The sequence below is a fragment of the Macrotis lagotis genome, chromosome 5 (assembly GCF_037893015.1).
Source record: "Macrotis lagotis isolate mMagLag1 chromosome 5, bilby.v1.9.chrom.fasta, whole genome shotgun sequence".
NCBI lineage: Eukaryota > Metazoa > Chordata > Mammalia > Peramelemorphia > Peramelidae > Macrotis > Macrotis lagotis.
In genome coordinates this window covers 232,497,437-232,512,151 of record NC_133662.1, presented here as the reverse complement: position 1 = coordinate 232,512,151, position 14,715 = coordinate 232,497,437, and the positions used below count along the sequence as shown (strand labels likewise).

At 41.8% G+C, this 14,715-nt stretch overlaps 2 protein-coding genes across 3 annotated transcripts in view; one reads left to right on the top strand and one right to left on the bottom strand.

The window, feature by feature from the left end:
* MMP28 (matrix metallopeptidase 28) overlaps window positions 1-14,715 on the bottom strand; it is a 45,174-nt gene that overhangs the window by 10,120 nt on the left and 20,339 nt on the right. The gene's annotated exons all lie outside the window — the stretch shown is intronic.
* Window positions 1,973-14,567, top strand: C5H17orf50 (chromosome 5 C17orf50 homolog). 2 transcript variants are annotated; one of them, XM_074188908.1, is made up of 5 exons: window positions 1,973-2,386; window positions 10,304-11,669; window positions 12,917-13,241; window positions 13,640-13,869; window positions 14,447-14,567. In XM_074188908.1, the coding sequence occupies exons 2-5, from the start codon at window positions 11,651-11,653 to the stop codon at window positions 14,548-14,550; spliced, it is 678 nt and encodes a 225-aa protein (XP_074045009.1). In that variant the 5' UTR covers window positions 1,973-2,386; window positions 10,304-11,650; the 3' UTR covers window positions 14,551-14,567. The 2 variants fall into 2 exon arrangements, with proteins under 2 accessions (XP_074045009.1, XP_074045008.1); XM_074188907.1 differs by lacking the exon at window positions 1,973-2,386 and having other exon boundaries at window positions 10,256-11,669; window positions 13,637-13,869.

Below are 14,715 nucleotides of genomic sequence, written 5' to 3'. Positions count from 1 at the left end.
AGATAGATAAATAGAGGTAGAAAGACAAGTAGGCAGATACATTGATAGGTAGATAGGCAGATAATTAGAGTCAGATAGGCAGATAGACGACAGACAGACAGAAAGATAGATAGATGGATGGATGAATGAATGGATAGATAGGTAGATGACAGATAACTAGACAGACTGACTGACAGATGTATGAGCATTGAGGTTACAAAGATGAAATTAAGAACAGCTCTTATTCCCAAGGGGCTTAAAGGAAACAGTTGCTTTCTTTCCTCATCTGTACTTCTGGAATGGCATCAGGAGTATGAGGAAGAGAGAGACATGGATATTAGATATATGTGATTTATTGTGATTTGACACAGAGAGCCCCAAGAGAAGAATGGGGGACCCTTGGATTGGAGCCTGAAGCCAGTTCTATGGGTTTTTCTGGGGTCTTTGAGCAGCAATGGCTTAAGTTCCTGGAGATGATCTACCTTGGGGTCTGTACCTCCTGGTGATGGACTTTGGTGAGGGGTTCGTAGCATCTAACACTTAGGAAAGAGGCAGTGATATGCAGTTGGACAAAGACCTTGGTTATCATCTAAGCTAATTATTGCAGTGTTTTTTGATTGCTTCCTATGAGATAAGGAAATTAAGACCCAGAAAGATGAACTATCTTACCAGTGGTCATATAGCTAGTTAATTCCTGGAAAGTAAGATTCTCAGCTACCAGTCTTGTCCTCTTTGTACATAATAATAATGACGTCTGTATACTACGTTGAACTTTTCAAGGGACTTTTCACACCTCAACCCATTGATTATTATTCTTCCCATTTTATAGATGAGGAAACAGGCTATGAGAAGTTAAATGACTTATCTATCCCAGGATCATACATCTAGTAACTCTCTGAGGCAGGATTTGAACGTTTTTTGACAAGTTCATCTCTTGTCAAAAAGAAAAAAACTGGCAGTTCTTTCTCACAAGTTTATCCACTATGACACCTTGCTACCTCTAGCTGAGGTGTCAGAGCTGCTAGGTGGCACAGCAGATAGAGCACCAGCCCTGGAGTCAAGAGGACCTGAGTTCGAATTTGGTTTCAGATGCTTGACACTAACTGTGTGACATTGGGCAAGTCACTTAATCCATTAGCTCCACAAAAACACCACCACCAAAAGATCTTAAAAAACAAACACACCCCCCCCCAGGTCTCCCAATTACCAGTCCCATGCTTTTTTTTCCCACTGTGTTTCATTCCCCACCCCCCTTGCTTCCCAAGAAACTTTGTCTTAGATGGATCCTGAAGAGGTAGTTACCTTTGATGCCCATCTCCTTCCGGCACCATTGGATGAAGTTGGAGACATTGTCTCGAGCTTGGAAGGTACCTGGCTGGGCTGCCCCATTGCAGCAAACCCCAGATCTAGGAAGCCAGATTTTCTGGGCCAAAGCTGGAGATTGGACCAGGAAATCCTGAGCAGCTTGAGTGACTGCATTGGCATGTTGGCATAACAGCTGGCCAGTGTCCAACATCTCCAGGAAGTTGGCCGAGTCAATATTCAGCTCATAGAGATTCCTAAGCCAATCTGCCAGGTCCTCTTTCATCGCCTCCAGGTACTGCTCACTGGACTTAAAGGGTCGAATGCTGCGTATTGGGGCATCTGAGAGTCCAGCCATTGTCTTGCCACTGGGCTGGGCCCTGAAGGGGCTGGTTCTGGTGGCAAGTGACCCTCCACTCATCTTCCAAGTCTTGACTTATGGGTCAAATCTAATGCTATGTCCTCCCCCTTGGTTCCTGATCTATCAAACTTTGGGATCTTTTCTCTTCTCTGCTTTCCTTCAGCCCTTCTATCCCCAGGTCCTGTGACTCAGGCTGATCAAAGTGGGAGATTCCCTTTTGAGTCGCTTCTATTCTTATCCTGACCTCTCTGATCTGTCCCCAGCCCCTCTCCCCACCCACTTCAGAAGGCCATTCTCCCCATTCTGCTCACTCTTCAGGCTTCATCTCCATGGTAAAACTATTTGCAATCCAATCTCCCCCAGCCCTTCCTGTCTTTCCTCTAACTCCCTTCCCCACTTAGTTAACTAGTAACTACCTCACTCTTCTGGGCTGCTGAGGTCATCCTGAGGATCTGCCACCACTGCAAGGGTACAGGTTGGGGTGGTTGGCTCTTTCCTCCCCTAGGAGCTGTGCTGGTCAAGTGAACCCCATACCACCCCCAACACTGCCCAAGGTGGCTGGATCCTTCCTGCTGGGCTTTACCGCTGAGCTCTCTCCTCTCCTTGGTGACAGGGACTGCTACAAACACTCCCTATTAACCCCCTCAGGGTAGCCACTGGCAGGCTCTGGCCAGGCTTGCTTCTTGGACTGGGGTACAGAAGAGAATGAGACCCAGGATACTCACCCCCTCTTCTGGGATAAATGTAAGCAAATTTCATCAGGTAGATTTTCTTTTCTTTTCTGACTTTTGGGACTTGTGGCAGATAAGGAGAGAGGATGAGAAGTTGGAAAGGGGAGAAACTTAAGGGGTGAAGCAGGACCTGAAAAGATTTTTGTAGGTAACACATCCTCCCTTCATCTTTTTGCTTCTTTGTCTGGCTAGCTATTTGTCTCTGTCTCTCTGCCTCTATCTCTGTCTGTCTCTGGTTGGCTATTTCTGTCTCTCTATCAGTCTGACACTCTTTACCAAGTCTGCTTTATTTAAAAAACAAAACTAGAATCTCTTCCTTTTCTCTTCCTTTACTACTCCTTCTGTCTTGGGTTAAGTAACTTGCCCAAGGTCACACAGCTAAGTAAGTATTAAGTGTTTGAGACTGGATTGGATCTTAGGTCCTTGGGACTCCAGTGCTTTATCTGCAGCACCACTAAGCTGCCCCTTGTATATGCCTTTCAAGACCTAACTCAGGACCCATACCCTCTGGGAAGGAAATTTTTTTTGTGAGGTAATTGGGGTTAAGTGACCATGCTCAGGGTCACATAACTAGTATCAAATGTCTTAGACCAGATTTAAACTCAGGTCCTCTTAACTTCAGGACTGATTCTCTATCCACTGTGCCACCTAGTTGCCCCTCTAGGGAGAATTAACCCTTTCCCGACTATCCTAAACAACTCTGCTTCCCCTGAATATTTAGTGCTTTATAACTAAAGGTATGCTGGGAAGGACTCTTTCAATATCTGCCTGTTTTTCCAGAGCTCAGGTTCTAGGCAAGAGAGGGCTAAGTAGGTAGTGAACCCAATTATTCTCATTCTGAGAATCCCTGCTGGTCTATTCTGGTACTGACTCCCAGTTCTCTTTAGACTCTTTCTTTCTAGGACAGGACTTGTTTACTCCAGCATCTATGCCCATCATGATGGGTTAGGGTAATTTTTCAAAAGGGTGAGCATATAGCTGCAACTGACTCTCCTAGGGTCCTAGAGTCCTTGCAATTGAGGGGGACATCCTTTGACTACTCACAACCGTAGCTTCTTAGTCCCCACTGAGGAGCTTCCCATTTAAACACATCAGGTAAGATGACATTTTTAACTTTTAATCATGAAACATTAAAAAATAGAAGGCAAAGCTATAACAATATTTTTCCAAACTTAGTATGAGTAGAAAACCCCATATGCCTGGGTTCACATACAATCCCTGATGTCTTTTTCTCTTTAGGGAATAATTTGTGGCCTTTGTCACCTGCCAGGCTGTACTCTTTCTGGGCTTCTCCACTCTATGAATGAATGGATGAAGTTGGTTCTCTGTTGCTCTCAGACTGTTAATATGGCATTAAGATTTTTTTTAGTAAATGGCACCTTAAGTCTGGGATCTGTAGGAAGTCTCCCCCCTAGGCTTGGTTCTGGGGCAGCATTTTACTCTTTCAAAGAAAATCATATCTTTTTTTAAGTTTTTGCAAGGCAATGGGGTTAAGTGGCTTGCCCAAAGCCACACAGCTAGGTAATTATTAAGTGTCTGAGGTCAGATTTGAACTCAGGTACTCCTGACTCCAGGGCTGGTACTCTATCCACTGAGCCACTTAACTGCCCCCTTTCAAAGAAAATCAGTTCCAGATCTGCAATGCTAATCAGGTTAACCCTGAACTGTGAGATGTTCCCCCTTCTTAAATCATAGAGATCAATGAAGGACAAGTCAATGGGGCTAGAGAGAAAGAACTATCCCGTTAATGTTTCAAACTCCAATCAGCTCCCAACATCAGAGCCTTCCTCCATTCAGATTAGCTCCCCATATCAACAGCCAAGTCTCTTTCTAGTTGATTTGTCTCGAATGGGCTCAACTTAAAAGTTGCTATTATTTTCTGTTTCTGCTATATTTCTCTACTTCTCTAGCCTATCTTAGCTTTGTAGGCTTTTATTTTCTGTATTCTGTATGGATCAGTCAGCCTATTACATATAAGTTAGCTTCTGGAAGTCAGAGAAATGCAACCCTTATCCATGCAATTGATCAGTACTTTCAGGTCCTCTCAGTCTGTGACTCTCCACAAGCTACTTTTCTCTATGTTTATCACAAAAATATCTTTTCTGTCTCTTTCAATACAGAAAATGTTTACATAAGAAAGGTGCTCTTCCTTATACATAGATTGTTAGTTATCTTTTCACTGGTTTTAGGAACACCTGGGTCCAAATCCTTTTTCTGGAAAAATCACTTAAATGTACAAATTTTTTTTTATAGTGACAAAGAACTAGAAATCAAGTGTGCGCATCAATTAAGAAATGGTTTTGTGATGGAAAATGCCATCCTCATCCAGAGAAAAAAAATTATGGAGTCTGAATGCAGATCAAAGCATATTATTTTCAATTTTTATTTATTTTTTGGTTCTTGAAAGGCAGTGGAGTGCCCAAGGTCACACAGCTAGGTAATTATTAAGCATCTGAGGCTGGATTTGAACTCAGATCCTCCTGACTCCAGGGCCAGTGTTCTATCCATTGCAACACCAAGCTGCCCCTATTTTCAATTTCTAAAATTCTTTTTATACTTTATGTTTTTTCTCCTCTCACAGCATGATTAATATGAAAATATATTTAACCTACTTGTATATGTATAGCTCCATCAGATTACTTGCAGTCAAGGGGAGGGGGGAGAGAAGAGAGGGAGGGAGAAAAAAATTGGAATTCAAAATCTTACAGAAAAATAAATATTGAAAACTTTCTTTGCATGTTGTTGGGAAAATAAATTATTAATTTTTAAAAATTATGAAATGGTATATAGATGTGAAAAAGTGATGGCATATAGATGTAAAGGAATGCTATTGTAATATGAGATGAAAGAATGATTCAGAGAAAGTTGGTAAGACTTATGAGGTGAGCAGAAGCAGGGAAATTTAGATGATAACAACAATATTATGAAGATGTACAACTTTGAAACCCTTAGGAACTCTGATTTTTGCAATGACAAATCATTTTTCCAGAGGACTCATCATGACATTCAACTCTTGACAGAGAAGTGAAACCCAAGATGCTGAATGAACTCTGACAATGAACTGTGTGACCATGCTGAATGTTACTTAGCTTCTTTGTATTTCAGGGTGGTTTTTTTTTTAGCTTAAAAATAGAGCTAATAATAACTTAACTGAATTGGTGCTTTAGGGCCATGTAAATTTGCTTACCTTAGAAAGCTATGCAAATGCCAGCAAAGGTTGTTATTAATTTTATTACAAATGAAATCTCCAATCAAAAGCAAGGTCCAGACTGGAGATGGACAATCTGAAGTCAGGTGCTGTGGCCACCATCATAGTGGAATAAGTGCTATATTCACCATGGTCCAGTGAAGCAGATTCATAGAAGAACCAGCCGTCATGCTGGAAACCTTCTTCTAGGTATACTTACATTTTCTGGGGTATCAATGCAGCCCTAGCTGGTCTCTAGCCATCATTACATACCCTTGCTATTTGACTGATCAGATCTTTCCTTAATGCTGTCTGTTAAGCCATCACTTGCATGTAGGCCCCAATGGAAATATTCTGCAGGATACCTAAGCAATGATTAGGGGAAAGAACACTGTGAAGCCAAATGGATTGAGTTCAAATCCTGCCTCCAATACTAATTATCTAAGTATGGTACCATGAACAAGTCACTTAACCATCCTGGACCTTAGTTTCCTCATCTGTAAAATGAAGAGGTTGGACTAGATGGCCTCAAAGGTCCCTTTCAGCTGTAGAACTGTGATCCATTATTCTTTGAATCTCTCACAATTTTGATTCTTCTATAACCACAAGGTATCACCAAGGGAACCCTAGTAAACAATGAAGAGCAGTCAGTCAATCAATATGTATTTACGAAATATCTCTTATGTACTAGGCATTGTGCTGAGTGCTGGGGAATCAGAGAAAGTCCAAAGACAGCTCCTGCTTTCAAAGAGATCCCAAGCCTTGTTGGTTGCTACCAGCAAGAAAGGCTTAGAATAATGAGCATGTTAATAAACTATACATCTGCTATCTCAATTGTTAAATCTAAAAAGGTTCATCATCAACAGGAACAGACATTAGTGATAGACAAATCTATGAGTTCCTTTGGAATTCACATAATATTCTGATTCCTAGAGGAATTGGGTAGACCAATTTTGGAGGATTTGTGGGATTTCATAGAAAAGGGTCATACAGGCTTAGAGAAGGTGGATGGATTGTGATCTACCCTGTATGAAAAAAAAAAAAACCCAAACCCCCTATCTCTGAAACCAAGAAATTTTGAATGGCTTTGTGATTTACATTGGACAGAAGTAGGGTGATAGGATTATATATTTAGATTTGGAAGAGTCTTAGAGACTATGGAACCCAACATTCATATTTTTACAGAAGAGGAAACTGAGGGTCAGGGAGGTAGAACAACTGCTATCTCAGGACCTATGGCTCAAAAACCAGAACTTTTTTCACAATACTACACCAAAAACCAAACAAGCCAAAAAACCTTCCACAAATCCTTGGAGACATAGATTTAAATATGTAACTGAACTAGCTAAATTTATTAATGGAACAAGGAAGCAAACCCAAGAGTAATTATGGATTGATTCATTTCCATGGAAGGCAGAAGAAACACAGGGAATAGTCTTAATTCCTTCTGAAAAATGAAATCCTAAGCAGAGATACAGAGATACAATGGGAATGTGTTGTGTATGTTGTGTTGCATGTGTGAAAGGTTTCAGTGAAAATCACCAAGTTACTGAGTTGCCAGGAAATGGATAAAAGGCTGGTGACCACAACCCTAGGCAAGGCCCCCACCCAGCTTGAGATATTCACAGATGAAGGTCTGAGACAATGAAGAAAAGGAACATCACAAGGAGGAAGAGGAGGAGACAAAAGCTGGGGACTGTCCCAGGGCTTAGTGAAAACTTGGCAGAAGAGAGAAAGCATTGGAGTTAATCAAAGGGATCTGTGAGCCAATGCCAAATAGAACTTTTTCAATAGAAAGGATCCATGAAATGGACTTGTTGGAGCATTCTGCTCTAAAGCTAAAGACTGCATCTCACAAATTCACTGGTGAGGGGTACATTTATACTCCAAGGCTCTATACTCATTGGCTCATGCACCTTAACTTCACAGAAAAACCCCAGTTTCCTCTTAAATCCTGCCAACAGTTTAAAAAATTCCTCACTGTCCAGTTTGATTTTTTAAATTCATTTAAATTATATTAGTAAAAGTATGATAAAGGTTTTAAAAATTTTTCAGAAAGATTTTATTTATTTTGAATTTTACAATTTTTCTCCAATCTTGTTTCCCTCCCCCCACCCCCACAGAAGGCAGTCTGTTAGTCTTTACATTGTTTCCATGGTATGCATTGATCTAAGTTGAATGGGATGAGAGAGAAATCATACATGATAAAGATTTTTATTAATTATATTAGTAAAAGTATGATTAAAAATAACTCTTAGCTATAGGCATCATGGAACACAATTCTCCCATCATTTTTCGTCTCCAATTGGTTGGAGTCTGTTTTTGATCTCTTCACCCTTCTGAGTGAGAACATGAACTCAGATGGTCTGCCTATTTAATTTTCACTACCATAGGGGCTAGGATGGAAGGGAGAGGGATAGCTTTCACTCATGCTACTTGGATGTATACTAGTCATCCAAGGGATGTCTATCAACAGTCTAAAAGGACCTAAAGACCAGGGTGGCTTTGTGAAATGGAACATTGCTGCTTGGATGATCAGGAAAGTGCATCAAGGCTTCTGCAGGCCTCCTAGTAAGACAAGAGTGAAGGAATTTTCACTTGCAATGTCTTGAACTTTCCTCATGGAATCACAGTAGCTGTCAGAGGAAAATAACCCCAAAGTTTTCCAGAAGCCCAGGTGAGGATGATGATGATGATGATGATGTTTGCCCTTCATCCTTGAAGAATACTATGACAACAGGGAGATGGGGCCATGACAAGCAGATGAATTGGATGTGAGTGAGGAGGCTGTGCTAAGTCACCAGCCTCACTTTCTCCTCCAGTGATCAGATATGAATCAGGATGACTGGACATGGCCTAGGATGTGAGGTAATCAGGGTTAAGTGACTTGCTCAAAATCACATAGGAAGTGTCAAATGTTTTGAGGCTGGATTTGAACTCCTGTCCTCCTGACTACAAGACCAGTGTCCTTTCCACTGCTCCACCCAGCTGCCCAGAACAACCTAGGTGAAGGCAAGCTGGGACTGCTGGCCCAGATGGCAGAGAGAAGTCAGGTACTGTGCTAAGGTCTCCTGGCTTTTCCTCAGAACTAATAATCAAACCTCTTAACAGAATTTGGATTCTCAAAACTCAGGAACGTCTCCCAACAAGGTCTGTCTCAGGGGAGTATGGGTGAGCCAGGGGCAGAGAGCAGAGAGCTGGTGCAGGAGTAGTGGGGTGAGGCCTAGGACTAACCTGAGAACAGTCGCAGAAGCTTTGGTGGGCAGGAGAGTTCCAGAGTGTGGTGGCTAGACATCAATCTGGTCAGCTCAACTGGTCTGGAAGACCAGAGCTGTGAGCTACATATTTTCATCAGATCCCCATGTTTCCAATTGAGTTCCCTGCCCCCCCCATCCCTGTGGGAGAAAGTGAGTCTTCCCAGAACAAACATGTAACTACCTCTCCCCCTAAGCACCCCTTCCCCCCCCCTCCAGGCTTAGGTGTGGGCAACAGATCTACCCCAGTGCTGAATGAGGATTAAGGAAATTATCTATCTAGCCCAAAGGCCCAGCCCACATTGTTCAAGGATAGCCAGGATCCTAAGGAGTGGGCCATTAATCAAGGTCATAGACACTCCAGTGAAAATGCCTAGTATACCCAACTGCTCAGTCCACTTGGAATTGCAAAACATGAAAGGATTTCAACACCAAAGATCTGTGAACCAGTTCCTTCCCCAACACAAGATCCTAGGAAAATGAAGAAAAGCCAGTGAAAGGGGGGGTCCATTGAAAGCTACCACAAAGACAAAGATCCTAACTCAGAAAGAGTTAGAACTTCTGAGGAGAATGTGAATTGCTTCCAGCCCGAAAGACTTCTTAGAAGAGATCAGGAAGGAGTTTAAAAATCAATTGGAAAAATTGGGGAAAGACATACAAGAAAAAAATTAACACCTTGCAAAAGAAAATTAACACCTTTCAACAAGAAAACAACTCCCTGAAAAATACAATTAGGCAAGTGCAAAAAAAATGATTCTCTCAAAAACACAATTGGGCAAATGGAAATAGAATTGAACACTTTGGAAAAGGAGTTACAAATGGTAAATGAATAAAATTCTCTTAAAAAAAAGAATGGAATCTGTGGAAATAAATGACTTCATGAAACAACAAGAATCTGTTTAACAAAACCAAAACAATCAAAAAATAGAAGAAAATGAAGGCAAGCTGGAAGAACTAGTCATAGTTTCTGCATCATCCCAAATTGCCATTTTTTCTCTGTCTTATCTCCTCAAAATGTGAATTCATTGTGTTCTACTTCACATTTGTGACCAAGCTATTGCCAGAGTCAGTTGGAAATTGTCTTGGTATTGACAGTCCCCATGGAAGAACTATCCAGGACTATGCTTTGAAAATGTCCCTTCTCTATCCTTTTACTGATAGAAGCTTTTCAATACCAAGCAGGGAAAGCTTGGACCTCCTATGGGAGCTCACCAGTCTAATAACAATTGATAGCCCATGCATATGTGACTAAATGATTGTGTAAATCTGGGTGAGTGTGTTAATGCATTTCTATTGCAGATGATGACACTTCATAATTATTAGATTTGTGCTTCATTAATAAATCTTTAAACTTAAGAATCTCATGTCTGGTGATAATTACTATTTCATATCTGGTAGTGATTGCTATCACCTTTCCTTAGTTTTATATGTTTAATATCTTTGCCTTATTGGTAGCAATGATGTTAAATCAATTCTTGCTTGTTTTGAGGTCCTAACAACTTGATAAGTTCATGGATGAAGCATGGAGGATCATGGAGGAAGAGTTCAAGGAAGGAAAGAAGACGCAGCAACAAGAAAGAAACAGAGGAAGTAAAGTGTAAGGGAAAACTTGGTGCCTCACATCACAGAGGCAAAGAAGGAAATCAGAATGGAAACTATTCCTGAACATTTCAGTCATCCTAGATATGAAGAGGTAGCTTTTATTCCTCTGCCTTATTCCTCCTATCCTTTCTAATACCTCTAATCTAATACTATTTCACATATATGTGTATATATGTCTGTTTCTCTATCCATCTATTATCTATCTCCCTCTATCTAATCTATGCATTAATTTCATTCATCCATTCATCCATCCATCCATCCATCCATCCATCCATTCATCCATTCATCCATCGTCTCTATCTCAGCTATTTCTAACCCCCCCCAAACAATCATTAAATGCCTCTTTGTGCCAGGAACCATGACAAATAATCCCCCCTCCTCTTGGTTCCAGAACTGTGCCTCAAAAAGACCCCTTCTTTCCTTCCCTACTTGCATTCCATTGTTATAAGACTGCTTTCTGATACCACCAATCCAATCAGTATTTTTGAGGAAATATATACAGAGTATTTCAAAAGTCTTTAGTGAAATTTTAAGCTTTAAAAGTGTGCTGACTTTAGAAATTCTGTATATGTGCTTCCCCCCCCATATACTTCTTGAATTTTTCATAGTTAACTATTTCCCTTGGTTTCGGGGTTACCATAGGACAAGGATTCCTTTTGTGTGTGTGTGTGTGTGTGTGTGTGTGTGTGTGTGTGTGTGTGTGCACGCGTGCGTCTTTCCTCAGACTAGGAGCTCCCTGAAATTGAGGATAGCCTGATCACCTACTCCGCAGATGAACTTAGGTTGGAAGAGTAAGGATATCAATAGAGATCTTTCCCTTTTTTCTTTAAAGTGCTACACTTTTGTTTGACCACAAATTAGACTAGTCTTGTGTCCTGTCCTTCAGATTCTCACATTCTCTTTCATTTAGGAATGTTTTCCTTCTAAGAGGAGAAAAAAGAAGGGGTACAGTTTGGAGGGGTAGGGAGAGCATGGTAGAAATAGGATGAGAAGGAAGGAGAGGAAGGGAATCAAGAGGAAGAAGAAGGCCCTTCTTGGTCTAAGACTCTTGGGAGGGGGAGGTTCTAACTCCATTGTTTGTGAGCCAGTGGTAGCTGTGGTGATGAGACAAAGACATGTAGGATGAGGGGAAGTTCTTGTCACTCCTGCTATCTAGGGTAGGTCAGGGGAAACTCCTGACGTGGGTTAAGGTGCATGAAGGGAATTCTCTAAGCGATACAGAAATTGCCAAGGAATGGATAAGAGGTGCAATGGTGAGTAGGGCAGAAGGGCAACTGGGAGGGAGTGAACGGGGTCCTCTATGACACATGCAGTTGTTTCCTATAGAAACTTGGGTTAGAGAGCTAGCTCCATGGCAACCATACTTGTAAAGGCAAGACCTGTCTCAATTCTCTCTGTGGGTTGTTCATAGGAAATATTACATTTCAGATAGATTGAATCCATATAGGCAACAGGTCCTCACATCCTTCTCATTTTTCATCACTTGACGTTTGAGCCAAAGAGAATTCCCCAGGGAATGGATCAGGAGAATATGGGAGAAGTTGAGGGAAGAGGAAGAGTACACTATCCTGCCTTCCAAGGCTAAATAAAACAGTGTAGTGTCACAATGGGATCTATTAAAGTAAGATATGATTCTTATAATATGAAAAGAATTGGAGAAGGAAGTAGAGGTAGGAAGATCTACTAGGAGATGATTCTTATAACTGACAAATGATAAAGCTTAGGGCAGTGAGGCAGTGCAGTGAATTGATTGCTGGACCTGGAGACAGAAAGAATCATCTTTCTGAGTTCAAGTCTGACATTGGAAACTTACTAGTTGCGTGACCCTGAGCAAGTCACTTTACCCTGTTTGCCTCAGTTTCTTCATCTCTAGAATGAACTGGAGAAGAAAAAGGCAACCTACTCCAGTATTTTTGCCAAGAAAATCCCATATGGGATCACAAAGAGTTGGACCTAACTGAAACAACTGAATACCAACAAATGAAGCCTTGGATAAGGGTGGTGGCAATGGGCATAGAGAGGAAGGGGACAGGATGTGGGATTGTGGAAAAGTTTATCTATCCAGCCTTCTATTCTTGCAGGTAGGTGACAATTGGCATATACTAACTATCCACAAGTCCTTTTAACCTTTCTGCGCCTTAGTTTCCCTCTCTTTAAAATAAGAGGGTTGAAGATCTCTCTCAGTTCTGAATCTCTAGTCCTATAAGTATGACTAGGATTTGTTAGCAATTCTTGAAACTTTGTAAGGTCTACATTAAGTGGACAAAGGTTTAATCCCCATGACTTCTGTCGCTGAATTAAAATGTCTCAAAAATAGATGCATTCATTACTCAGAATTTCTTTGATTTGTGGTCATGGGTAGAAATTTTAGTTCTATCTGAGACCTAACCAGGGAGAAGCTAGATCCTTAGTTCTTTGAGTGTCTAAGATCTTAAGGTGGGGGGAGAAGTTAGGCTAAGGATGAAATAGTACCGAGGTGTCCCCTGCCCTGACTTTCTAGGTCTGAAGATCCCTCTGTGGAAGAAGGAGACTGGAGACCTCCTGGACAATGAGGTGGAAGATGGTGACAACAATGAGGAGGAGGATTCAGATAAGAAGGATTCTGATGAATCAGAGAACGATTCAGAGAAGGAGGGGGACTACTGGGAATCTGGGCAGGAGCTTCAGAATGGTGAAGGGAAAGACAAGGGCTCTGTGTCTTATAGCCCTCTCCGCCAAGAGATCAGTGCATCTGAGGTGTCATCTCTGAGGCACTCTGAGAGTGGATTCTGGAACTGGCTCAGTCCCCTCACCTTCCTCTCCAGCCTGGCTTTACCTATGGACAGGTGCTTAGAACAGGGAGCCAGGACTCCTGATTATTCTTCCTGTTTCTAGAGGTATCAAAGAGATCAAGGAACATGGTACTCCTTGGTTTCCTCATAGCACTGAAAATCAAAGGATGTTACCAGTCTTGGGAAACAGCAGGTGGGGTGGGATTGTGAAGATACCATGAGTGTCCTACTTAAAGGATCATAGGTTTAAGAATTTTTCATTTTACTATATCCTATATAGGGAAATGATATTCCTTTGAACCCCTTCCCTAGTCCTGGACAGTCTAAAATGGTGGAGGTTGGGGGTGACAGGAAGGAGCCCAAAGAAGCAAAGTCCAAAGGAGTAGAGTGTTCTGGTACTGGCCAAGTGACGCAATGCTGACCCTCATCTCCCTCCATTCCTCAACTAGTAGGAAGAGGATCCAACCAGGGGAAGTGTGTCTTCTGGAGAAGCTGAGGTCTAATGAAATGCCCTGTTCCCGCTGTGAGATTCTTTTCTGCAGGAAATGCGAGACTCTACATTATGACCCCAACTATATTGAGCACTGCATCCTGGATCATTGGGAGGGTGATGAGCCTTCTGGGTGTGGACTGGGAGGAATGAGACCATGCCAAGTGGTGTCCAAGCTCTCACCCATAAAAGGTAGAATGGTGTAGTAAAAAAGGCACCAGACTCAAAGATAGAGGGGTCTTGGATTCAAATTCTGCATCAGATTAGCTGTATGACCCTGGGAAAGTCATATCTGGGTCTTGGTTTTCCCAACTGTAAAACGAAGAAGCTGGATTTGATAGTGGCTAAAGTCCCTTCCAGAACCTGTTATCTCTCATGTTTAAAACAGTCATACTCAGCCCTTAGCTCCTAAATGAAGGACACTCTATTCTGGTACTTAGTTTCCATCTTTGATATGTCCACATGTGACACAATGAACTCTTATCTCTAGCACTTAGATCCCATCTGTGTTCCTGAAGTGAGATTTGATAAGCCTCCATCTTTGTTGCTTCCATCCTTTAGCACTTGGCTCCCTGGGTTCCCTGGGGCCAATATTTTGCTTCAGGTCAAGGATCAGAAGAAATCCTTGCCAACAATTGGAAAATTCCAAGCTGCTGCCCAATCCTCAGCCTCTTTCCCTGGTCACACATTCACTGCCCATTGCATTCTTAGGCTCTCTTGTTTGATTCTGCTCCGTCTCTCCCCTGGAATAATCTCTTGGTCATTTCAGGTGTTCCAGATCAGGAAGAATATGAAGAAGAACAAACAAGTCCTTCCCAGGAGATGACTTTAGTTATAACCCCTCCTCTCGTGGGGGAGGAGGATATTCAATAAAATCCTGAGTATATCAATTCAGAGAAAACTGATTTTGTCTTTGTGTGTGTGTGTCAGTGTCACTAGAGACACCGTTGGCCTCCTAGCTATGATTGGGAGAGGGCAAGGGGAGGCCAGAGGGTTCCCACTTTTCCAAGTTTTCTCCAAGGCTTGATTTTCATGCCA

What these genes read in the sequence shown, in the direction of transcription:
- C5H17orf50 (XM_074188907.1), top strand. An exon ending in CTGGCTTTACCTATGGACAG is followed by an intron (nt 13,242 to 13,636) that starts GTGCTTAGAACA and finishes TTCCTCAACTAG; the next exon opens with TAGGAAGAGGATCCAACCAG. An exon ending in CAAGCTCTCACCCATAAAAG is followed by an intron (nt 13,870 to 14,446) that starts GTAGAATGGTGT and finishes TGGTCATTTCAG; the next exon opens with GTGTTCCAGATCAGGAAGAA.